This window comes from Lissotriton helveticus, chromosome 8, assembly GCF_964261635.1.
Source record: "Lissotriton helveticus chromosome 8, aLisHel1.1, whole genome shotgun sequence".
NCBI lineage: Eukaryota > Metazoa > Chordata > Amphibia > Caudata > Salamandridae > Lissotriton > Lissotriton helveticus.
The window spans coordinates 1,330,580,684-1,330,607,168 of NC_136069.1; the positions used below are offsets into that span (position 1 = coordinate 1,330,580,684).

General features: G+C 48.9%; 1 protein-coding gene across 2 annotated transcripts in view; it reads left to right on the forward strand.

Annotated features, from left to right (window-relative positions):
• KDM6A (lysine demethylase 6A) overlaps positions 1–26,485 on the forward strand; it is a 1,083,812-nt gene that overhangs the window by 925,822 nt on the left and 131,505 nt on the right. For both annotated transcript variants that reach the window (XM_078658310.1, XM_078658311.1), the window contains one exon: positions 12,478–12,665. In XM_078658310.1, the coding sequence (XP_078514436.1) occupies positions 12,478–12,665 (188 nt within the window). The remainder of the gene's footprint in view (positions 1–12,477; positions 12,666–26,485) is intronic.

Here is a 26,485-nt window from a genome sequence, read left to right on the forward strand (position 1 = left end):
TATCTGTAAGAAACAGTAGTTAGTATTAGATTCCTTACCGCCCCGCCCATCCTCTCCGTTCTGCGAACTGATACCTAGGGTTAAGGACATCCCTTTCAGGGCCCTAGTTTCAAATGGCACCAGTGTTGGTTCTCACATGGCTCTGCGTGTTCTGGCGCGGAAAAGCTATGTACAAAGAACTGACGTCAGCGCGCGGAGGCGGCGTCTATATACTCCAGCGACGTCATCACGACGCCGACGACGGACGCGGAGCCGCAGGGGACGCCTGCAGACGACGCCTACCAACGCGCAGGGGTACTGCTACGCAAAAGTTTCCGGATCCAGACTGACGCCTGGGGATATTCTAAGGTAAGGAATCTAATACTAACTACTGTTTCTTACAGATATATCGTTACCGAAGGTAAGTAACTTGTTCTTCACGGACTACACCACCGCCATGAGGTACTGCAACAAACAAGGCGGGGTGGGGTCGTGGACCCTTTGTCAGTAGGCTCTGCGCCTCTGGACATGGCTGGAACACCAGGGCGTCACCCTGGTTCTTCAACACCTGGCAGGTTCCCTGAACGCTAGAGCGGACAAACTCAGCCGCCGGTGCATGATGGATCACGAATGGCTTCTGAACTCGGACATGGCACAAGGTCTCTTTCAGCTGTAGGGAAAACTTTGGTTACATCTATTTGCCACCGAAGAGAACGCACAATATCATCAGTTCTGCGCGTTGGAATTTCCAAGGCGGCACTCGCTCGGTGACGCTTTTCGTCGCGAGTGGAGTTGCGGTCTGTTGTACGCCTTTCCGCCTATACAACTTCTGCCCAGAGTACTGAAGATCAGGCGCGACCGGGCCCAAGTCATCCTTGTGGCTCAAGACTGGGCACGAAGATACTGGTATCCCGAGCTACTCAGCATGTCAGTCGATCCCCCGATTCGTCTGCCTCTTCAGGAGGACCTTCTGTCGCAGCAGCATGGGCAGTCCTCCACCCGAACCTGTCCAGTCTCCACTTACATGCGTGGAGATTGACCGGCGGCAGTTGAGGCCATTTGACTTGCTTCCTGAAGTCTATAATATGATTCTGGCAGCCAGGTGTCCCTCAACAAAAACGGTGTATGCCTGCAGGTGGAACAAATTTGTGGCATGGTGCACAGCAAAGGCTGTGGATCCAATCTCTGCCCTCCTATCAGAGGTTCTCCTCTTCCTTATTTCTTTTGCCCAGCTGGGCTCTGCTCTGGGCACTATCAAAGGCTACCTCTCGGCCATTTCAGCCTTCTTAAGTCTTCCTGATCAGTCTTCTCTTTTCAAGTCCCCTGTTGTAAATAGATTCTTGAAAGGCATCACACACATGTTTCCTCCTGTTCCCTTTGTGATGCCTCAGTGGGACTTGAATCTTGTACTTACGTATCTGATGTGCGCTCCCTTTTAGCCACTTCATAACTGTCCTCTTCGTCTCCTAACTCTTAAAACTGCATTCCTAGTTACCAGTTGCCAGGAAAGTGAGTGAGCTCCAGGCTCTATCTTCTAAACCTCCTTGCCTCTCTGTCCATAAGGACATGGTTGTTTTGAGGACGTGTTCTTTTTTCCTGCCCAAGGTGGTCACAGCCTTTCATATCGGGCAGTCCATCACCTTGCCCACCTTCTTTCCGCCTTCGCAGCCCTTGAAAGAGGAAGAGAGGCTCCACCGTCTGGACCCAAAACGTGTGCTCTCCTTCTATCTAGATCGCACACACCAGTTCCGGGTGGACGACCAGCTCTTTGTTGGTTACTAGGCCACTAAGAAGGGACGGGCAGTGCACAAGCGGACCATCTCTCAGTGGGTCGTCGTGTGCATCAAGGTTTGCTACTCTTTGGCGAAAAAGGAGCCTCCTGTTGGGTTCGCGCCCATTCCACTCCGGCCACGGCTGCTACTACTGCCCTGGGTCAGGGAGTCCCCTTGCAGGACTTTTGTCAGGCAGCATCGCGGGCCTCGCTGCACACGTTCGCTAGGCACTACTGCCTGGACAGCCAAGTCCGGAGAGATGGCTTTTTCGGCCGTTCCGTTCTCCAGGACTTTCTGGTCTGATCTTTGTACGCAGACCCACCACCAGGGTTGGCATTGCTGGGGTATCTATTCTGAGGTAAGGAATCTATCACTAACGTGTCTCTTTCAGATGCACAAGTTACTACTTGTGTAACGATATCTGTAAGAGACATTAGTTACTGATAGATTCCTTAAAGACCCACCAATCCTCCCTGTTCTGCGAACCGATATCTAGGGTTAAGGACATCCTTTTCAGGGCCCTAGTTTCATGGCACCAGTGTCTGTTTCTATCATGGCTCTGTGTTCCTGGTGCGGAAAGCTATGTACAAAACTGACGTCAGCGCGCAAGGGCGGCGTCTAAGTGCTCCGATGACATCATCCCGGCGATCATGACGCCGACGATGAACGTGGAGCCGCAGACGACGCCTACTGACGCGCAAGGGTACTGCTGACGAAAACTTTCCGGATCCAGTCTGACGCCTGGGGATATTCTAAGGTAAGGAATCTAACACTAACTAATGTTTCTTGCAGATATATCGTCACCGAAGGTAAGTAACTTGTGCTTTAGCCCAGTACTGAACCTCAAAAGTAATCCTGACTGTACTTACCAGTAACTTGAATTTTCTTCCATAAGAAACCATTGACTGTTTTTCTGTGAAATTTCTTCTAAGTGTCGATTTTTGCAAATTACAAATATTCTTTAGAAATCGTACCAAATACTAAAACGTAATTACTTACCTGTCTTAGGTAGAGGTCCCAGTGCTGAACCTAGGAGTCCAGTACTGGATTACAAAAGTAACGAGAACTTACTTTACCTGTGAGTTGAATTTTCTTCCATAGGATAATATTGCTAGTTTTTCACTAAAAAGTTTCTAAGTGTCAAATACATTTATAGTCTTTAAAAATCACAACTGTAACCAAACCGCGTTTACTTAACTGTTTACAGCTTAGGTCCCGGGACTGAATCCAGGATCCAGTCCTGTGGTTAGAAAAGTAATCCTTAAAGTAATCGACTGCATTTATGTAGAAAACCCCTTTGAGCTCCATGTTAAATTGTGTTTAGAATTGTTTCCTATTGCAACCAATGTAGCTATTCTACTTACAAAGTCTATTGCCTTTCTGAAAAGTAACTACCTGAAGTCACTCATATTGAGAATAGTATATTTTGATACCTGTTGGTTATAATACAAAACAACTATATCTTTTGATATAAAAACAATTGGCCTAGAGTTCAGTTCTTAAGAGTGAAACCTTTTGCTGACTGAGTGTGTATAACAAATGCTTTACGCTGTCCTCTGATACTGTCTTACTGCTCGACCATTCTACCACTTTAGAGAATAAGGTCATATCTGACTTTAACCTCTGTTATACCTCTGGGGACTGGGGACTCTGTGCACACTGTACCTTACTTTGGTCCAGTATGTACAGAGCCACTTTCTTACACTGACTGGATGTGATCTTCACCCATGATGAGCAATACATTGAGAAATTACCAAGCACGCAAAAAGTAATGGGAGGAATGCTTACAATAAGTCTATCCACTACCAGTTTCTCTGGCTAGCTTTCCAACCCATCTTTCTGTTGCCGACCATTCCACCTCCATTTCGACCCAGTAATATGCAAATCAGTCTTGGCCCTGCTCAACTAAGAACTGCCCTACCCAAACTGCCAGGCCGTTCCTGAATCAGATCTCTAGCTATACCTCACCAATGAGACCTAGTAGGTCGAAACTGTTGTAGGGTTGCTTTTGTTCCCATTTGAAGGGAACTTTGCCTGGCATTCAGACCAGATTGTTTATATTGGAGCAGGGTAATTTACTGATTTGCATAAGGCAGTTTTGTTTAGAATGTGTACAGCGGGCTGGAATGTGAGTCGCAAATAAGGAATGGTATCCTATTAATTTCTATGGGCCTAGAGTCCCATAGGAATTGCATGCGCAATTTGCAAGTACCCAATAGGTCCTCGCAAATTGCTCATGCAATTTCAAGGGTAGAAGGGGGCCAAAAGGCCACCCTGATGCACCCCTGAAAAATGCATGTGTTCACACGTGGCGCGCATATATGCCCTAAGGCCATGTATGTGCGTCCAATGGCACTTAGAAAAATGCAAAAAAGTGAATTTTTCCAGGAATTTGCAAATTACCACCAACTACAAGTTGGTGGTAAATTGCGATTCCTTAATGCAAAATTGCAATTTGCGATAGCTACATGAATATCAATCAGGGAATCGCAAATTGCGATACCCTAACTGCATACACAATTTAGGTAATCGCAAATAATTGCGATTAACCATATTGCAAATTCAAAATGTTTGATACATTAGAAGACACATTTTTGCGTTTGCAAATGGGTGGATTCTGTGAATCTGCCCCTTTGGGATCGCAAAAAGAGTTGATACATCTCGCCCCTAGAAATAATAGGCGGCTGGATAAAGGAATCCTGCTCTGCATCACAAAGAAAAGCAGAAAGTATTGGTTTATAAATAGACATAGTCCCTCCATAGGTGTGTTAGGCTGAACTTTACACTGTGTGATAAGTACACCCTTTTCCTTTTGTTTACACCAATCGGCAAAATGTATTTAATCCCCCCGATATGAGTTTAGTTAAAAGGATGCCTTGCCACCATATGAAAGTTTACTATCTCCTGGTAAATCAAGTATTGCACCATCATTTTTGCATTTCAATCTCTACACAAGTAGTTTGTAGTTTATGAGGAAAGGCTCTACTAATACTGAAGAACACTCTCTCGTATGTCCTTTCCAAGTGGGCAAAGACCCATTTGACGTTTGGTTAGTAGGAGGGAATGTATAATGTATCTGAAAGAGTCTGTTAGTTGTAGATTCCTTACCTTAGAATTTCCTCCCTAGGCCTCAGTCTGGATCTGGATATTTTTCTGTAGCAGTACCCTTGCACGTCGGTAGGTGGCGGCTGTCGACTCTGTCTCCGTTGGCGTCGTGGTCGCCGGGATGACATTGCAGTGCCTACTTGGATGCCGCTCATGCAAGCTGACGTCCACTCTTTTTCCGCTCCAGCCTAGTGCCAATCCGGAGAGGGCTACCCCTTAGCCGTTTTTTGGCTAGATTTTTTCGAGGTGTTTTTCGAGTCCTTCGACTCCTGGAGCGTTCAGGCCCTGCGGTGCCTGTCACAAGATGATGTCTATGACAGAGCTGCACCTCGTGTGCTTGTGGTGTCTAGAGCCGACCTCGATCCGAAGTCGGACTCCGACTGAACCCGAAGACTTTGCTGAAACGGTCCCAAAAGTTGCTGGAGGCCCGGCGGTCGGCTCTGCGTTGTTCCTGGTCTTGTTCGAGTGGAAGGTCTTGAGGTTATTGGCGGAGCCCTCGCGTCTCGTCGCACTTCAAGTCGTCAAGGTCATTGGGTAAGTCCAAGCACAAGAAGAAGGCGAAGTAGCACAAGCGCTCTTCACTTGCTCCCCGCCAGTCGGCTGGCGCGACAGAGGATTCAGAGACTCTGTCTCCGGTGCCTAATTTAGGGACAACTCCTCACCCCCCCAATTCCGGGAGCCGGCATGTCCCCTGCTCAACTTCGGCAGTTCTGCAAGTCCTTACACTTAGTCTTGGGCAGCCCGACTCCGTCGGCGCACCTTCGGGCCCCGCAGAGCTGGTCGGTGGTCCTGGGCCTTTGATGCCAGCTGCTCTGCTGCCGGAGGGTCCCCGCGGATCCAGACCTCGATCCGGATCAACGCCGGCTTATCTCACTTGACCTTCCAAGGCCCGATCCAGACGACGCCCCTGGGGCCCGTCTTGCCCCCAGCCGACGCTGTCCCCATTCCGGAGTTTGACCCGGACCAACACCGGAACTGACTCCGGAAGACACTTTTGTTCTCCTGTTCATCTATGGTGTTCCCTACCAACCATAGTGTGGTGATGAGGACTGAGAGGGGTTGCTGGACCCTTTAACTGAGCAGCTTGAAGAACCGGACTGGCAAGAGGACCTGGGTGATGCCAGTGGTCTGGACACTTCTCCAGACACTTGTTTGCTTTTTCCCCCTACCGTGGCTAGGGAGGACGGAGCGTCGTATGCTTTGGTTGTAAGGGCAGTTGAGGGTTTAGGCCTTGAGCTGCCTTTTGTGGCAGTCAGGATTAATCTCCTGACAGATATGCTTCATCTGCGGCTTCCTATTTGAACCCCTATTGCTGTTCAGTGAGGCCCTCACTGACGTCCTCCTGGGCACTTGGTTAAAGCCCAGCACAGGGGCTCCTGTGGAAAGGACAATTGCCCACCACCACTGCCCGGCCTCGGGCCACCCAGTGTTCCTGACCCAACATGGTTCCCCCGAGAGCTTGGTGGTCCAAGCCTCTTATTCGAAAGGTGCACTCCCTTCTGCCCCTATAGATAGGGAATCAAAGAAGCTGGACCATTTGCGAAGCGTACGTTCTCTTCCTCCAGTTTGGCACTGCGGCGGTGAATTCCACGGGCCTCCGGGGCCACTACTCCCATACCATTTGTGATACGGTTGCGCATGTGCTGCCTCAGTGCCCGGGCCGTTCTCTCCAAGGCAGTGGCGGATGGGAGAGACGGCGCCAAATTTGCCATCAGATGTGAACTGGATACCACCGACTCACTGGGCAAAACGATTGCCACGTCGGTAGCCCTTAGGCACTATGCCTGATTTAGGACACATGGCTTTTCGGGGGATATCCAGTCAACCTTGATGGACATGCCATTTGATGGCCGTCGTCTTTTTGGCGTCAAAGCAGTCTCTGCACTGGATCACTTTAAAGCCTCTAGGGCTACAGACAGATTTTTGGGCCTCACTGAGCCTTCTCGCCCAAGTCAGTCTGTTTTTTGTTCCTGTCGTGGCTATGGAAGGGGCACCCAACCACGTCCAGCCCAGTCTAGCCACCGGTTCACGCAAGCGGCCCAGCCTCTGCGTGGCCGCAGACGTGGGACCCAGCTACCTTGCAGGTCTGGGAGCCGGCGGGCCAGTCCACCCTACCCCTTCCCCTGCTGCAGCCTACAAACCTACGTTAATTAAAAATGTAAACTTACTTTAGCCTTCGGTTCCGAGTTGTGTCTCCTCTCTCTGCTTCTGCAGGAAGCAGGCAGCCTCCCTCTCCTCCCCTAAGCCAATCACAATGGCAGCGTTGTGGTTGGCTAGGACCACAGGCCTCTATGGGGAGGCGCATGCAGCCTACATAGAGAAAATGCAGAGTGTGCATGACTGGTTTGGTCAGCCCTGGGGCCCGACTAAACAGTCAGTCAGTGCCCACAACTGTGGGCAAGCCACTCCTACTAGGCATTGCCTGGAACAGAAACAACCAAAGCAAACCCTGCCTTGTCCTTTCTCGCAGTGCGAGAAGCAGAAACATAAAATCTTATTTAAAATAACATTTCATGTTTCTGCTTATCTCACTGCGAGAAAGCAGTGGGGCGACGCTCCTCCATCCACGTGGAGGAGCTGCCCCTGCTCTCAGCTAGATCATGCAAGTGATGTAGACCTTAGCATCCCTCCTCTTGATATGGAAAATGTAGATAATCAAGAATGCTACAGTGAGACAGCTACTTTATCAAAATGTCCACCCTCTTCTTTCACCTGCCTCTAATTTTCAACCCCAGCAAGTGGTTCTGGACCTCTCTTCCTCGTCACAAACCCCAGACATGCCAACAAACTATAGGTCTACAATCTAGGATAACTCCACTCCTGTCCATCGTTTCCTTAGAATGTCTACTGGCAGGAACTGGGATATGGAATTCATTCTGTTCTCAAATAGCAATAACTTACAACGGTCTTGAATTGTGATGAGCAATAAAAAACTTGCACTTTGCACGAATATAGTTAACTCCTAATTAAAAGGATGGGTATCACTATGTTCAATTGCACCTATTTCTTTACATTTTTCTTAAAGAACTAATGCTTGTATGTTGTGATGCTGCTGTAACATGTTTAAAGTATTTCTTCAAAATTCACACACCTCACCCACCATTGGCTAGATTGGCCTGTTGACAACCAAAAACTATTCAGCCATGCACCCACGACCCAGTTGCAAATGAGTTGTTCAGAACCTGACGGGGGAATTAGATCGGTTTAATATAGTAAAATGCCTTACATAGTGATGGCCAGAAGCTTCTGCTGAAAGGTAGGTATAAAATTGGATGCGCTGTTCTGCCCTGATCTTGGTATTTGGCCAGCACCCTATTCTGCAAATTCATTGGGAGCTCGTCGGTTGGTAAGTGATTGTTTTAATAGTGACTCCATTGCATATTGCTAGTTAAATTATCCTGCCCTACTGGTTGAACTTATTTGAGCCACAAGTTGTAATAGAGTTCCAGGAATTTACCAACAAGCACAGGGAAGTAGACTATTTTTCACTCATGCACCTTGATGTTTGATATTTATTGATTTATAAAGCGCCTGAATCGTCCCTGAAAGGGTATCTCTGCACTGAGGAAAAGCTGTAGTAGGTCGAACAGATACAACATTAAAACAGTATAGTTTTAAGAAGCCTTCTGAATTGAAGGTGATCGAGGCATTGCTGCAGGTGGATAGGGAGTTGGTTCCACTAAAAGGGAGCGAAGTGAAAGAACGCTGTGCCCCCTAGGCATGTCTTTTTGCACCGTGGTACAAGAAGAAGAGATTTAGTACCGGAGCGTAGGGACCTGGGAGGCAGGTATTGGATTAATTTTTCTACCAGGTAGCTCGGACCTTTGCCGTTCAGGGTTTTATGCTCTATGCAGCATATCTTGAATTGTATCCGTTTACGCACCGGAAGCCAATGAAGTTGTAACAGCAGGAGGGAGGCTGTTCTGGGGGGGGAGAGCACTCAAGACTAGGCGAGCCGCAGTGTTTTGAACTACCTGTAATCTGTTCAGTAATGACTCATTAGCTGAGATCAGAATGGCGTTACAGTAGCCCAGGCGGCTCAACACCAATGCCTGGATGAGGGTTTTCTAAGTGGTTGAAGAAAGGAAGGGAAATACCTGCCGTAGAAGGCTTAGCACATGAAAACAGGAGCCTGCAGTGGTTGCAGCGTGCTCCTTCATTGTCAATTTCTGATCCAGGTGTATGCCAAGGTTTTTGACCACTGTCTTGGGGGCCGATCGGCACCGAGCTCTTCAGGCCACCAACTTGGGGACTTCAACAAAGGGGCATCTCCAAACAGCATGATCTGTTTCCCCCGCATTGAGCTGGAGGAAGTTGTTCCTCATCCAGCTGGCTATAGTTATCATACCGTTCACGAAGGTGGGCTGCACGTTAGGATTCTGTTTGTCAAAGGTGAATAGTAGCTGGGTGTCATCAGCATACAAGATTGGTGTAAAACCCCAATTTCTGGGTAATCCCGTTAAATAAGGGAGCGACTTAAATGTTGAACAGAGTGGGGCTAAGACATGAGCCCTGGGGTACTCCCTTAGACAGTCACATGGTCTCAGAGCGGAAGGGGTCTACGTTGATTGTCTACGTTGATTGTCTAAGTTGATTGTCTAAGTTGATTGTCTAAGTTCGGAGCGAGAAAACTCAACATCCATTGGTAGGCTAGCCCCATGGATTCCAAATTCTCTGAGTCTCCTGAGCAGAATCTGGTGAGAGACCATGTCGAAGGCGGCTGACGAGCAGCACCAGTAGTACTGCTTGTCCGTGTCCAGGGACTGCCTGATATTGTTGGTCACAGCAATCAAAGCTGACTCAGTGCTGTGCCTGGGCCTAAATCCCGACTGAGATGGATCTAGGCAGCCTGTAGCTTCAATATGGTCAGATAGATGTTTATTGGTGTGTTTTTCCAGTATCTTGCTCAGGAGAGGTAGCAGAGAAATTGGGCGATAGTTTGATAAATCCTCCACTGGGGCCTTGTTATTCTTCTGGACGGGGATTATTTGCACTGCTTTCCATTCGATGGGAAGATGGCCCTCTCTCATTGAAAGATTAAGAATGGAGCAGGTGGGGTGGGATAGCTGTTGGAGAGCGATGTGGTGGTCTTAGCTGGAAAAACATCCAGAGGCGAACCTGATTTAATTGTTTTCAGTAGTGATACTATGTCGCTAACGGCAAGAGCAGGAAAGTTTTCTAGTGTCTGCACATTGGATATGGCGTGAGGGTCGCAGAGGGTAGAATCATGTTGATGGTTCCCAGCGGAGGTGATTTTGTCATAGATCAGGTACATTTTCTGTGTGAAATGTGTAGCTATTTTGTCGCAAAATGCTTGTGAGGGAACTGCCTCGTTGTTACAACCCTTTGGGTTGGTGAAGGATTTGAGTATTTGATATAGCACTTTAGGGTAAATCCCTGCCTGATCGAGTTGCATCGCAATATGGGTTCTGCGTGCACTTTTAAAATTTTTATGTTATTGAGCCAGAGCGATCTTATATATCTTTTTGTCCTATACATCATGGGAGTTGCGCCATTGTTGTTCCAGGTTTTTACAGAGCTGTTTTTTGGTTCGTAGAATGGGGGAGTACCATGCTGTCTGGGGGCATCTCGCCTCTCTGCCTAGGTTTACTCGAGGTCTTCAACTGGACTTCCAGTCTGAACTGTATGCTTTCTAGCAAGTGAAATTCCCAAGTTGGCATTATGCCATTACATAGAATACTCTTGAAGTGTTCCTGCGAAGTCTACATCATCCTCTACCCCCACATAATTTAACTCTCCTACTGCATCCACCAACTCCTTTATTCTCCTGTAGGTGGACTCTTAAGGGAGGGAGTACAGTTGCTCAATTACTGTGTGCCTTTCTGTACTGGGAGTTGAAGGCAATGTAAGCCTGGGACACTAGTATTGCTCTGCTACCCTAAACCCCGGACTGAGTAAACTTTATATGCTTACAGAGCAAGGTGATTTGCAAGAACCCATCACCCCTTGAAGTTCAACCAAGTTGTGGACTAGCTATTGAAAAAAATCATCCTGCAGCTTATTCCTAACATGTTTGGAAAAGGTGGACTCCATAAAACACACAAGAGGTTCTGTTGCTTAATTACTGTTTAGGTCTGGGCACACTCAACTCTAAATCTGGCAGCACTGGTAGTCTGCTGCCTTATACCATTACAGGGAACTTTAAAAACAAAATAGGTACTTGTTTATCAAAAGGTGCACCTTTGATAGTTACATATGCAGTATAAGGAGGCAGAATTAGTATGGTTTGCTATTGTAATAGCACTGGGACTAGTTGCCGTTTGGGTGCCAGTATACAACTGGATATAAAAACTCACTTGTCATGACGTTCCATATTTAGCTTAGCGAAAATATTGGTGCCAGAACTAAACATAGTCAGCAGCCTTTAATTTCTTTTGTAATTCGTAGGCCTTTTTTGTGGACTTGCATCAGCAATGGTCCCTTCAGATATTGAGGAATTATTTCGGTCTTCTATATAGCTTAATTCAGGACACTTCCCCTTCATCAGTAATCTCTAGCAATTGCCACAAGTAAATTTATCAGGTAAAATAGCCCTACATAATTTCATTCAATCCATGATCGACCTCATATTAGCCTTTAGAGTCACAATCCTCTGGTCATTGAGACTGCCACTGTTTAATTACCAGTAACCATCAAGATCAGCAGTTATTTTTGCATTTTTATTCAGGGCTCGATATGCATAGTGTTAGAGCTTCAGTGGTATGAAAAGCCATACCATTTGGGCTTGGTAAAAGGTTCATGCCACTGAGCATCATATCCCAGTGCTTTTTCATTTTACATATTTGTTATTTATACGGTGCATTTATTTCTCCTTTTGACCAAGTCACTTGAGGATAATTATGGCACTGTACACACAAAAAGTAGGTAATGCTATTTTCTTCTTTGTATCTAGTCATAACTTCTTCAAGCCCATTGGAGAGGATATGAAGAATTTTTATAATTCTGTGTTATCCGCTCCTGCTCAGGAGACTTGACTCACCGGTTTGAGAGTAGCTCAGTTCACTTCTTGGGGCACTGCGAGTAAAGTGTATTAGACCTATGATCTATTGGTATACCTTTACTAGTGTGTTGATGACCGCACATTTTTTCACTACAAACATCCTCTTGTAGTGCCACACAGGGCTTTACAGAAAAAAGGTCAGTTAGTGGTTTCAACCAAGCAGGCCCGGAAGTCGCATTCTAATCTAGTTTTTCTTTATCTGAATAGATAAGGAAATAACTTCAAGTTTCACTTCTGTGTGTATTCAGCCTCAGAGTGTTCTACTGGTCGTGATCGGAAATTATTCGAGAAGACATAAAACAGTTTTCTTGCTTAATTTATCCCATAAAGTTAGTACAAGTGGTGAAATATTCACTCTTGGCATTACCGTGATATATGAATGTGACTTTAAATTTTATTTGTCTGTGTTTACTTGTGTGTGTGTGTGTCTTTGTGTGTGTGTGTGTATGTATGTGTATATATATATATATATATATATATATATATATGTGTGTGTGATCTGTTCTCTGTAATATGGTAAATAGACTGTGATATAATTTTAGGTCCTTTTAGCTTGCGTTGTAATGATATTTAAGGCCATCTTTTTTCATTCTGTTTTAGAAATAATATCAACTTCTTACTAGGGTCTTGGTGGCCCAACCTGGAAGATCTCTATGAAGCGAATGTCCCAGTTTACAGATTTATTCAACGCCCTGGTGATTTAGTATGGATAAATGCGGGAACGGTTCATTGGGTACAATCAATTGGCTGGTGCAATAATATTGCTTGGAATGTTGGTCCACTAACAGGTACAGTACAATGTATGTACTAGAGAAAATTATTTTCGGAAGGTCTTGGAGCTAAATGCATTTATTATATTGTTGCCCAGGTGGTCCACAATCCTACAAAAATGCTTTGCACAATTAAGTATGTTTCACTGTGAATACACTTTAAGAATCTCACTGCAAAGAAGCAAAACTGGAATTATGTGTAATGCATATTGTCTGCAATCACCACAAGTGATTGGTTAACCAGCATAATTTTTAGGTCAAATCCTACCAAACAATAAGCTGTCTGGTTGCAAAGACATATTGAGGACATAATGAAAGCTTACCTAGGAATGCATTCTTCCAATTGCTTACGATTGGTTTTATTTTTGTAACTCACATTTGCTTGCTTTCTATTTGCTAGCATTATTTGTTTGTTGTTTTAGGCGTGTGTGTGCGCGTGTGCGTGTGTTTTTAATTATTTATTTCGGGAAGCACTCCATGACAGTGCTTTTTTTGAGCCATCTCCCTTGTTTGCTAGTTTACAGAGCAGCTGTTGCACATTGTAGTAAACCTACTATATTTCTTTAAAAAGGCTTTCTACACCCTGTGTGTTTTGCTACACTTTTGGGGCGGATGATTTTAATATTTAACCCACCATTCATGGCAGGCCACTACAAGTTTCTATCCACTGTCAATATTCCTGTGTCAAGCAGCTCTCTTCTCTGAAGAATTAATTTTCGGCTCTAAATACCTGTACTAAGAATTCCAAATGTCAGCAGCTGGGTAAGCTCACATGAAGCACTTTTTGTGTGATTTTAGAGTGAGGTATAAATTAAGGTTTTAATAGGAACAAAACTAATCAATACACTTGGAGATGGACAAATGAAATATTCGCTGACTCCTGTTTTCCCCACATTGTGCGCTACATTGTTTCATCAGTAATATTGTATGTCTGTGCAAATTTATGGTCATCTTCAAGGAAGATGTGTTGTCTGTAAATATCTGAAAGAGACACGTTAGTATTAGATTCCTTACCTTAGAATATCCCCAGGCGTCAGACTGGATCCGGAAACTTTTGCGTAGCAGTACCCTTGCGCGTCGGTAGGCGTCATCTGCGGCTCTGCGGCCGTCGTGGGCGCCATGATGACGTCGTCGGAGTACTTAGACGCCGCCTCCGCGTGCTGACGTCCGTTCTTCTTTTTTCCGCGCCAGTAAGCGCAGATCTGGAAAAAGCAGTAACCCTAGTCAATTTTTTACTAACTTTTTGATCGATTTTTGATCATTTTTCGAAGTCTTTCGACTCCGATTGGTGCCGTAGGGATGCCCGGCTTTAAGCACTGCAAGGATTGCCACCGCCTGATGTCGGTGATGGATCCTCACCACCTGTGTTTAACTTGTCTGGGCGTCGATCATGACGACAAGGCCTGCTCCGACTGCCGGGCCCTCTCTTCGAAAGCCAGGCAGGAGCGGTCCCGCAGTCGACTCTAACTCCGGCAGTCGGTCCCGCGCCGCGAGAGGTCTCGGTCCCACGGGAGGTCGAGGGACAGGTCGCGGGCTCGGAGCCACCACAGCTCCGGGAGTAGGCCGCACTCCTCCGGGCCGAAGTCGTCGTCCGGTAAGAAGCACAAGAAGTCCAAGAGGCGTCCTCGCTCTGCGGACTCCCCTCGACGCTCGCGTGATGCGGCCTGGGGTTCGGGTGACACCGCCCACGCGGCTCCGTCGGAGTCGCGGGCGCCGCGTTCAGCTCCACACCCTACGGTCCCTGGGCTCAACGCGACGCCGGAGGAGATCGAGCGCTTCCTCATGGCCATGAGGAAACTCTCTCCTCCGACGGGCTCCGCGGCGCCTTCGGGCCCAGCGGACCCGTCTGGGACCCCTAGCGGGTCGGGGGTTTCGGCCCCGACGCCGTCGGGTGCTTCGGCCCGACGCCTTCGGGCCCGGCGCCGCAGGTTCCCGCTCTCCCGACGGCGCCTTCGGGCCCGACGCCGCTAGACCCTCTTCGGGATCTGGATCGTCGCCGGTGGACCTTACGACCTCCCCGGCGTCGGACCATCAGGTGTCGCCTCCAGGCGCCGTCCCCGATGCCCCCTTCATTCCTGTTCCGGCGTCGGGACGGCCCCGATGGGCGCCGCTCCAGACGTCGTTTGGGGAGTTTCACTTCTATGAACAGGCCCCATTAGTTGAGAACCCTGAGTTTCAGGAGATGGGCGATGAAGAGGATTGGGAGGGGTCTGAGGACCCTCTGACCAGAGAGTGTCAGTCTCATGAGGACTGGGCAGGAGACCGTGGGGAGGCCAGTGGCCTGGACACCTCTCCAGACACTGGTTTTGTCTCCCCTCCTACCGTGGCTTCGGAGGAGGGGGCTACCTACAGTGTGGTGTTGATGAGGGCTGCCAAGGTCTTGGGCCTTGAGCTCCCCGTCACGGCTGTGAGGACTAATCTCCTCACTGAGGTCCTTAAACAGCAGTCAAGCTCGGCCGAGCCTCTGCTGCCCTTTAATGAGGCCTTGACCGACATTCTTCTGGGCACTTGGTCCAAGCCCGCTACGGGTTCGCTTTTAGATAGGAACGTGGCCTGACGCCACCGCCCCGCCCCGGGCGACCCATGTTTCCTGTCCACCCACCCTACCCCCGAGAGCCTGGTCATCCAGGCCTCTAATTCCCAGACCGCATTCCCGTCGGCACCTCCGTACAGGGAATCCAAGAGGTACGAGCAGTTCGGCAAAAAGATCTTCTCGTCCCTAAGTCTGGGACTGCGGTCTTCCAACACCGCATGCCTCTTGGGCCACTACACCCACTCTCTGTGGGATACGGTCGCGGAAGTGCTGCCAGAATGTCCGTTGGAGGTACGGGCCAAACTCGGCCAAGCCCTTGTGGAGGGCCGGGATGCAGCCAAATATTCCATACGGTGTGGGCTGGATACCACCGACTCACTGGGTAGAGCGATGGCAACGACGGTGGTGGTCAGACGCCACGCCTGGTTAAGGTCCGCCAACTTTTCGGCCGATGTCCAGAACACCTTGATGGACATGCCGTTCGATGACCGTCGCCTCTTTGGCGACAAGGCAGACCATGCGCTCGAGCGCTTTAAGGACTCCAGGGCTACGGCCAATTCCTTGGGCCTCTCGGCCCCGCGCCAGCAATCGGCTGCCTTTCATTCCTTTCGTGGCCACGGAAGGGGTGTACCCACACGTGCTGCCAGCCACGCTCCACAGGGTAATACCCAACGCGGTGGCGGCCGTGGGAACCGTCATCCCGGCGGTCGGGGACAACGGCGAGGTCAGTCCACACCTTCCCCCGCAGCATACGCCTCAAAACTCTCCTAGTCCGTGCTTTCAGGCCCATGTGACGCCAGTGGGGGGCAGGGTTCGCCATCACCTCCTCCACTGGCGCACCGTCACTTCGGACAGGTGGGTGCTGCAGATCATCCGAAGGGGCTACTCCCTCCCCTTCGAGGCGACTCCTCCAGCCATGCCACCGCAGAACCACCGTGTATCGGGGGATCATTTGCGACTTCTGCAGGAGGAAGTTACGGCCCTCTTGGCCAAGGGGGCCATCGAGCGCATTCCTGGGCCAGAAGTAAGGTGTGGTTGCTACTCCCACTACTTTCTGGTACCCAAGAAGGGCAATGGGGGCCCTATCTTGGACCTACGGAACGTCAACGGCTTCCTCCGGAAGGAGAAGTTCAAGATGCTGACACTGGCTCAGGTCCTAGCTGCCCTGGACCCTGGAGACTGGATGGTAGCGTTGGACTTAAAGGACGCTTATTTCCACATCCCCGTCCTGCCGGCCCACCGGCGCTACCTGCGGTTCACGGTTGGCCACGAGCACTTTCAGTATACCGTGCTCCCCTTCGGCCTTACCAGCGCCCCACGGGTGTTCACAAAGGTGATGGCGGTGGTCGCAGCTCATCTGCGCAGGTTAGGGGTTTCAGTCTTCCCCTACCTCGACGACTGGTTGTTGAAGGCGGGCTCGCCCCGGACAGTCGTCAGCCACCTCCAGACTACGGCAGATCTCCTGCATCGGCTGGGGTTCTCGATCAATGTGCCGAAGTCACACCTGTGCCCCTCTCAGAAGCTCCTTTTCATCGGAGCGGTTCTCGACTCGGCGCAGTTTCGGGTTTATCCACCAGAGCAGCGGGTCCGCGATATTCAGGCTCTGATTCCCATCTTTCAGCCGTTATCCCGGGTCTCGGTCAGGTTGACGCTGCGGCTTCTGGGGCTGATGGCCTCCTGCATCCTGCTGGTGCATCACGCCAGGTGGCGGATGCGGGCTCTGCAGTGGCACCTGAAGTTTCAGTGGGCCCAGCATCAGGGCAACCTATCCGACCACGTCCTGATCTCGGAGGGCACTGCGAGACAGCTGCAGTGGTGGCTCACGGACTGCGATTGGGTCAGCGGCAGATCCCTCTCCCTTCCCCAACCGGAGCACGTAGTTGTGATGGATGCGTCCCTCCAGGGCTGGGGAGGTCACATGGGAGAGGCGGAGATCAGAGGCCTCTGGTCTCCGGCGGAGGCCCGGCTCCACATCAACCTGTTGGAGTTATGGGCGATTCGTCTAGCACTGAAGGCATTCCTCCCCTCTGTCCGGGGGAGTGTAGTGCAGGTGTTCACGGACAACACTACCGCCATGTGGTACTGCAACAAACAGGGCGGGGTGGGGTCGTGGACCCTTTGCCAGGAGGCTCTGCGCCTCTGGCAATGGCTGGAACGCCAGGGCGTGACCCTGGTGGCTCAACACCTGGTAGGTTCTCTGAACGCCAGGGCGGACGAGCTCAGCCGTCGGTGCATGATGGATCACGAATGGCGTCTGAACTCGGACGTGGCGCAAGGCCTCTTTCAGCAATGGGGAGAGCCTTGGTTAGATCTATTCGCCACCGAAGAGAACGCGCAATGTCATCAGTTCTGCGCGTTGGTATTTCCAAGGCGGCACTCGCTCGGAGACGCTTTTCGTTGCGAGTGGAGCTGCGGTCTACTGTACGCCTTTCCGCCTATACCACTTCTGTCCAGAGTGCTGAGGAAGATCAGGCGCGACCGGGCCCAAGTCATCCTTGTGGCTCCGGACTGGGCACGAAGAGCTACTCAGTATGTCAGTCGATCCCCCGGTTCGTCTGCCTCTTCAGGAGGACCTTCTGTCGCAGCAGCAGGGGACGGTCCTCCGCCCGAACCTGTCCAGTCTCCACCTCCATGCTTGGAGATTGAGCGGCGACAGTTGAGGCCATTTGACTTGCCTCCTGAAGTCTGTAACGTCATTCTGGCAGCCAGGCGTCCCTCCACAAAGTCGGTATACGCCTGCAGGTGGAACAGATTTGTGGCATGGTGCACAGCAAAGGCTGTGGATCCTCTTGCTGCCCCTCTTTCTCTTCCTTCTTTCTCTTGCCCAGCAGGGCTCTGCTCTGGGCACTATCAAGGGCTACCTTTCTGCCCTTTCAGCCTTTCTGAGGCTGCCTGATCAACCTTCTTTGTTCAAGTCCCCTATTGTAAATAGATTTCTTAAGGGCATCACACACACGTTTCCTCCTGTTCCGTTTGTGATGCCTCAGTGGGACTTGAACCTGGTTCTTACATTTCTGATGTGCGCTCCCTTTGAGCCACTTCACAACTGTCCTCTACGCCTTCTAACTCTGAAGACTGCTTTCCTGGTTGCCATCACCTCTGCCAGGAGAGTGAGTGAGCTCCAGGCCCTTTCTTGTACTCCACCTTTCCTTTCTGTCCATCCGGACAAAGTGGTGTTGCGTACTAAGCCATCTTTCCTGCCCAAGGTTGTCACGGCCTTCCACATCGGGCAGTCTATCACCTTGCCAACCTTCTTCCCCCCACCGCATCCCTCTAAAGAGGAAGAGCGGCTCCACCGTCTGGACCCAAAACGTGCGCTCCCGTTTTACTTGGATCGCACACGCCAGTTCCGGGTGGATGACCAACTCTTTGTTGGTACGTGGGCGCGAAGAAGGGGAAAGCGGTGCACAAGAGGACCATCTCCCGGTGGATCATCTTGTGTATCCAGGCATGCTACTCCTTGGCTAAAAAGGAGCCCCCCGTTGGATTGCGGGCTCACTCTACCCGAGCCACGGCGACTACAACTGCCCTGGGCCGGGGAGTGCCCTTACAAGACATCTGTCAGGCAGCTACGTGGGCATCGCTGCACACGTTTGCAAGACACTACTGCCTGGACAGCCAAGTCGGAGGGATGGCTTCTTTGGCCGTTCTGTCCGCCAGGACTTTCTGGTGTGAATATTGGTTTGCAGACCCACCACCGGGGTTGGTATTGCTGGGGTATCTATTCTAAGGCAAGGAATCTAATACTAACGTGTCTCTTTCAGATGCACAAGTTACTACTTGTGTAACGATATATCTGTAAGAGACATTAGTTAGTATTCGATTCCTTACCGACCCACCCATCCTCCCCGTTCTGCGAACCGATATCTAGGGTTAGGGTTTACCCCTTTCAGGGCCCTAGTTTCAATGGCACCAGTGTTGGTTTTTTGACATGGCTCTGCGTTTCTGGCACGGAAAAGCTGTGTCTAAAAACTGACGTCAGCACGCGGAGGCGGCGTCTAAGTACTCCGACGACGTCATCACGGCGCCCACGACGCTGACGACGGACGCGGAGCCGCAGACGACGCCTACAGACGCGCAAGGGTACTGCTACGCAAAAGTTTCCAGATCCAGTCTGACGCCTGGGGATATTATAAGGTAAGGAATCTAATACTAACTAATGTCTCTTACAGAGTAGGAACTTGTGCTACAGTGCATTACCACATTATCCTTTAGTAATATATTTGTGACAGTGTGTTCGCACTGCTCCAAAATGTATCACCAGCTACATTCTACAGCCATGCCATTTTCCTGCTAAATACATTTTCCACACATGTTCTTTTTGTGATGCCTGGAGTATTCACAATCCCTATGACTTCAGTTGTGTTATCTAATGTTGGTGTTTTCATAGCGTTCTAATCAACCTTGAGGGTATCCAGTGCGCTGTAGCTGGTGTGATAGGTCAGCCCTGTAGGGCTTACTTGAAAAGCCAGGTCTTCAGCTGCTTGCGGAAGCCAAGAAGAGAGGAGGAGGCTCTGATGTGTTGTGGGAGGTTGTTCCAAACTTTAGGGGCCGAGTACCGGAAGGCACAGACTCCTGCTCTGCTTTTGTGTATGCATGGTGTAGGTGCTAGTGAAAGACAAGCAGAGCAGAAGAATTTGGAATGTTCTTTCAAGTGAGTATGGATGTTCGTTAATAGCCGCATTCTCACTCTGAAAAGTGTTCCAGCACCACTGGCGCAAGCCAATTGCAAAATGTAATTTACACATGAACCCTTGTCAGTAGTGTTCTTTTCACAAGTGCTGTTTCTACTCGGGTCTCAAAAAAAGCATTATACTGGAATTTAAATATAATTTCCTCAAATACCTGTGGCTCATTTTTCAGCTTTTAGTCGAGTTTGGAGTGTTAACACACAAGTGCTGAAAGTCTTGTCTCCATCAATGAAGCATGTGTACAGATTACCTTTATCACCATCTGTAATTCACATTTCAACAAAGCATAACTGATAGGACCCACTGAAAACAGTGGTGGGACACATTCAGACGACTTTTCTAAAGTATCACAAAATGCACAGTGATATCATCAAAAACAATAAATGAAGTGTGTTCAAGGACATTTCAAACAGCAATTAGAAGAACCACCAAAAATGCTTTCTTTTACCAACAACACTTATAGTGCAAATTGTAGCAATGTTGGAGGAGGGGGCTCGGAGCAGGGGGGTGAGACGGTCTTTGTGAAAGAGTTTCCATAGCACTTTATATCCTAACTGAACATGTTTTAAAACATTCCTAATGTTTGCAGGTAATAGACTGAAGGGATAAGAGATTGTGAGGTCTAATAACAGCTGATAATTCAGGCTGCCATACTATCTAGACTCGATTATGCGAGCTCACTTTTGCTCGGAGCTAACATGGCGGAAATTACCAGGTTGCAGCGCGTTCATAACGCGGCTGCCAGGGCTCTGGTTGGCCTTCCTAGATTTTGTTCGGCCAAAGAAACTATCCGTAAGCTTCACTGGCTACCCTTGATTCAGAGGATTGAATTCAAGACTTTATGGCTATCTTTTAAAATTCGGAAACAATCTTCGCCTCAGATACTGGAGCATCTTATTACTCCTTATGCTCCTTCTCGGCAGCGGAGGTCATTCGGGCAAAATTTGGCCGTTGTTCCACGTTTTAAGAGAAGTAGATCAGGTGGTCGTTCTTTTAGAGTGTTGGCACCCAAGCTGTGGAACTCTCTTCCTGCCCATATTCGCGCCCTGGATGAGTTACTGGCATTTAGGAGAGCCGTTAAGGCCTTCATCTTTCCCATTGGTTCTTAGGGTTTCTCTGCTTGGTTTCTTTTCTCGCCCTGACTGAGTTGTGTTTCTTTTCCAGATACAGCGCCGGGACGCCCCTTTGCTGGGGCAGCTGTGCGCTTTAAAAATGGAAATAACATAACATAACATATTCTATTTCATTCCAATTCAATAATCAGTCTAATTCCTTTCTCAACTTGACTTGCTAAAGGCTTTGATAACCAACTGTGAAGGCTTGCCCCAGGATGCTGTAGATAGATAAATCTGTGTCTCTTCAAAAGACTAGGTGCATGATTTAGAGGGCTGTACGGAATGAAATTCTCAGAATAACTCAACGACTCAGTCCACACCATGCACATACATTGCTCGACCTAGGCACACCTTAAATCTATCTCCCCCCCCCAAACTTCCCCCCTGCTCCCCCTTCCAAAAAAAGAAAAACTGCTGGTATATATGTGACGCTTAGCCGCACCACAGACTATACTTAAGTGTACAGCTTCACTAAAAACCATTGGCAAAGCCATAAGGTCTCAAAGGCGAGACCGATCAGCTTTGCCAATGCTTGTTTGTAGAAGTGTTAAAGGCAGAAACACAGAACAGAATGTTCAGATAAACATATGGAACTCTTTGTTCTGCCAAATGTATCCTCCCTTTTTGATGAACCTATTGAGTTGGAAGCCTTATGGGGCACTCTGGTGAATAGTTTCCATATATACTTCTGGTGTGTCTGTAGAAAATAAACAGTCCTATTTCTTGATCAGTATTTGTTCACCGTATTACTGTTTATATGGATTTCTCAAACCTATCTCAATTCCTCCCATTATTATATGTTAATCCATTTTGCTTTGCCATTTGTATCATCATGGTTTGCTATATCTGAACAGTTCCCCATTGGGTTTTCTCAAGGCTGAGGTACTAATTAATACAAGGTGGTAGGTATCAAAGATTTTGAATGCTAGAGGTTTGTTTATTCCTATATGATACTGAAACGAAAAGAGTAGTAACAAAGGCTATCCATAATAAGTGGTTACAAAGCCAAATTATACACCAGCTCATTCTTTAAACATAGGAGGTTGTACCAACTCAATTTGCTTTTCTTCCCACGAAATGTTTGTTCTTATCCATTTTGGACCATTGCCAAAAGTTTAAATTTATACACATTAAAACATTCTGAATGTTGCTTCTATTTCTCGTAAAGTAGAAACTAGTTTGCCATTTCTTCATCAAACTAATCATGCTTCGACATTGTTTTGCAATGTTTTCAGTGACTGTACCTGGATTTATTGTATAACTTAATTGAATTTTATTAGTGAGTAGCGGTTTCCAGAATACTAGTATGTGTTGTGGATAGACTTGATCTATGCAAGATCCAAGAGGAGTTTTTATTGTAAATACTTTTTCTTAACACTCCTGTTTTAAAATGTGGAGCACTAAAATAGCCTATCTGAAAGATATATTTGCAAACTTTTTTTTGTGCATTGTTAAAATAGAACTAAAGTAAAAAAATATATATTTTTTTTTAAAAAGCTGCTTTATGGTAAGTTTGACTCTTCGTTTAAAGAATAGTTTTTCTTTGTTGTTCCAAATAAAAAGAGGACAATGGTGTCAGGCAACTCTGCACCATAATGTGCCCAGCAGCTATAATGTCCCCTTGTGCCCTGCACTATCCGGTTTTTCCATTTATTTAGAAGTGGATTCAGAGTCCCTGCTTTATACAGTATACTATCCTGATTATGAGTTGGGGAGGAAGGTGGGTTATTTACAGCTTAACGAAGAACTACACAAGGAGGACTAGGAATTGCATGTTTGTAGCATGTCCTGCTATAGATTTACATGCTCTGCCTAGAACTGGCATCTAGTTTTAAATGTAGAAGTTTGCAAGTTACTTTTCTGCGATCTCAAGCTACCGTGTAACTCCTCCCTTAGCCCACAATACACCAGGACAAAGATTCCGCCTCAGATTTATTTTTTCTCCCTTGGGCATTCCTGGTCCAGCTCTGGGACAAATTCTCCAGGACGTTTGGTGCCAGTCAATAAAATTCAACCCCAGCGACAAAAACTCTGCTGCATCGGTGATCACATGGATTCTCCTTCCATTAACTTCAATGCAGTTTCTCCAGCATTGGATCTTTCATATATTCAAATATTCACATGCTTGAATCATTTGCTGCCTTAAATAGCAGTAAACTGTGTCAAAATGACCACAGGCCTCAACAACAGTGTCCAACCAGCCTGAAAAAGGAAACTGATAGAAGTTTGTAAATATTTGAAAGATACCAAGAATGGAGAACAGAATTTACAGGTAAGTAACTAATACTATCACACAGTGGATGAGCACCATTCCAGAGGGATTCAATTTTCGAGCGCCCAGATAAGCCAAAAGAGGCACGATCTTTGGGTGAGGGCTGGCCCACAGACCTCACAACCCCGATTATAGAGGAGTTTTTAGTGAGGGGCACCAAGCATACGTACCCATCTATGCCAGCTAGATCCAAAGTCAAGGACCAACTACCCTCTGAGTCTAAATCTGGTCCAAACCCAGCTCTGAGACAACCCTTGACAAAATTGGGGTAGAGGAAATCCCTTATCTTCATCAAGCTCCCAGAGGTGCCTTAACCTTAGGGAGCAAAATATTTTCATCCATCCCTCTGACAGTAAGATCTTAGCTAATCCAGCCCTGCAAGAGAAGATTCGCTCACCACAGCCAGGGAAAAAGTGCAGACTCCCCTTTGAGGAGCAGATATTGGAGAAACTGCATTTTGTCCGATTCCCCAAGAAGCATAGGGGCTAGTCAACCACCACTGCTCTTTCCCTTTAGGCTTCAGCATCACCCATGACCTACGAAATCACCACCACCAGCTCCTCCGTCACAAAAGCTGTTTTTTCCTTCTGACCATGTTAATTTAGATATGGGCAGCTCTTATGATCCACATAACCCAGACCAACACCCTTTGCCACCCAGGTTTGTGTATGATTTTTGGGATCCTTATCCTGTGGACCCATGAGAGAATGCTAACCTAGACCCTGATCCTGTTTAAACCTCCCCCCAGTCAACCCCAAGTGACACCTGTGTATCATGCATTTATCCAAAGGGCGGCACAGCACTATAAGTTTTATGCTCCATGTTGCTGAAGAGGGAGAAGACTTCTTAGTAGAGACTCTCCCAAAGACTGATCGGTCTGTTCAGTACTTGCCAATGGTGATAAGCATGACTAAGTGCAGTACAGATAACTTCAAAGATCCAGTCCAGGTTAGAGTGATCACCCCAAAGATGGAGAAAAAAAATATATAATGCCGCCCAGACGACCAAGTGCACATTAGGGGGGCTTGTCCCATTAGACTCCTTGGTGGAGTACACAGCCAGGAAAAAAAGCCTCTGCCCAAGCAACAGGTGATGCACGTCCTCCAGACAAGGAGAGAAAGAAGATTGCCGCAACAGGCAAGTGAGTGGCTGCCAACTAAGTTGAACTGCTTTCTAGATACAACCACTAGGAGGAGATGGAGGATTTGGTCAGGCTCATTTTAGAGGCGTATTGTAAACGGGAAAAGAAACTTGTTGGAGAGGGGAAAAAATGTCACTGCCAATATTCTATCTGCCCTGGACTTCACTGGCACTACCTCAAGGGAGAAAAATACCAGCATCATACTGTGGCCCCACACTCTGTGTCTGGTTTCAGATCAGATGTTCAACAGCACCTGTTAAATGGTGAGCATCTGGTTGGCTATCAAGGTGGCACGAGAAAATCAGGGAAGGTACAGAGACTCCTAAGGCCATGGACGCTCTGCAAACCCAACTACCCATGTCTCCCTTTTGAAAGCAGAAGGCAAGAGGAGGTGCCAAGACTTCAACCCCTATCTAAAGCAAGGATATCAGCAACACCAATCCCTTCAGGAATGCCAGGGACCCAATTCTTCAGGTGAGGTGGATACGGTGGAAACTGTAGAGTCACAGGAGACGCAGCTCTGGCAAAGATGCTATCTGAAAGAAACAGGTTAGTGTTAGATTCCTTACCTTAGAATATTCCCAGGCGGCAGACTGGATCCGGAAAATTTTGCGTAGCAGTACCCCTGCGTGTCGGTAGGCGTCTGCGGCTCTGCTTCAGTCGTCGTTGGCTCCGGGATGACGTCGCCCGAGTACTTAGACACCGCCCTCGCGCGCTGATGTCAGTTCTTCTTTTTTCCGCGCTAGCAAGCGCAGGTCCGGAGAAAGTGGTACCCTTTAGTCACTTTTTGACCAAGCTTTTTCGATCCTTTTTCGATCTGTTTCGAGTCTACGACTCCATCGGTGCCGGTAGGGATGCCCGGGTTCAAGCCCTGTGCCGACTGCAGCCGGCTGTTGTCGGTTACCGACCCCCACCGCCGGTGCCTACATTGCCTGGGGCCCGACCACGATGACAAATCGTGCCCCGACTGCCAGGCCTTGACGTCGAAGGCTAGGCGGAAGCAGTCCCGCAAGCGCCTCGAGCTCTGGCGGTCGGCCCCGCTCCGCTCGAGGTCCCGGTCCGGAAGTAGGTAGAGGGGACCGGTCGCGGGGCCGGAGTTATCACAGTTCGGCGAGTCAACACCACTCGTCGGGCTCCAAGTCCTCAGGTAAGAGGCACAAGAAGTTGAAGAGGCGACATCGCTCTTCTGACTCCCCCCTGACGCTCGCGCGGCGTGGCCGGGGGTTCGGGTGACCCCGCCCACGCGGCTCCGCTGGAGCCGCAGGCGTCTAGGCCTGCTCCATACCCGCCGGTCCCTGGGCAGAACGCGACGCCGGAGGAGATCGACGCCTTCCTCATGGCCATGAGGTCGTTCTCTCCTCCGTCGGGTTCCGCGGTGCCTTCGGGCCCAGCGGACCCGACTGGGAGCCCAAGCGGGCCGGGTGCTTCAGGCCCGGCGGGGTCGGCGACTTCGGTCCCGAGGCCGCAAGGCCTCACTGGATCCGGTTCCGGATCCGGGTCGCCGCTGGTAGACCTTACGACCCCGTCGGCGTCGACCCCTAGGGTGTCACCCCGGCGCTGTCCGAGGACGGCGCCGGGGGTGACACCGGCCGAAGAGCAATTCTTCGAGGATCTGGGTCCATCCTTTATTCCTGAATTTCAGGACATGGACGACGACGGTGACGTGGGGGTCTGAGGACCCCCTGGCACGTGAGTGCCAGTCATATGAGGACTGGACACAGGAACTAGGGGAAGCCAGTGGCCTCAATAACCTCCCCAGACACTGGTTTTGTCTCCCCTCCTACCGTGGCTACGGAGGAGGGGGCAGCTTATAGTGTGGTGCTGATGAGGGCAGCCAAGGCCTTGGCTCTTGAGCTCCCCGTCGCAACAGTGACGTCCAACATCCTCACAGAGGTCCTTAAACCGCAGGTAAGCTCCCCAAAGCCTCTACTGCCGTTTAATGAGGCTCTCACAGACGTCCTGTTGGCACTTGGTCCAGGCCCTCCTGTAGATAGGAACGTCGCTAGGCACCACCACCCAGCTCCGGGCGACCCTAGTTAATTGTCCACCCACCCCACCCCGAGAGTCTGGTTATCCAGGCCTCTAC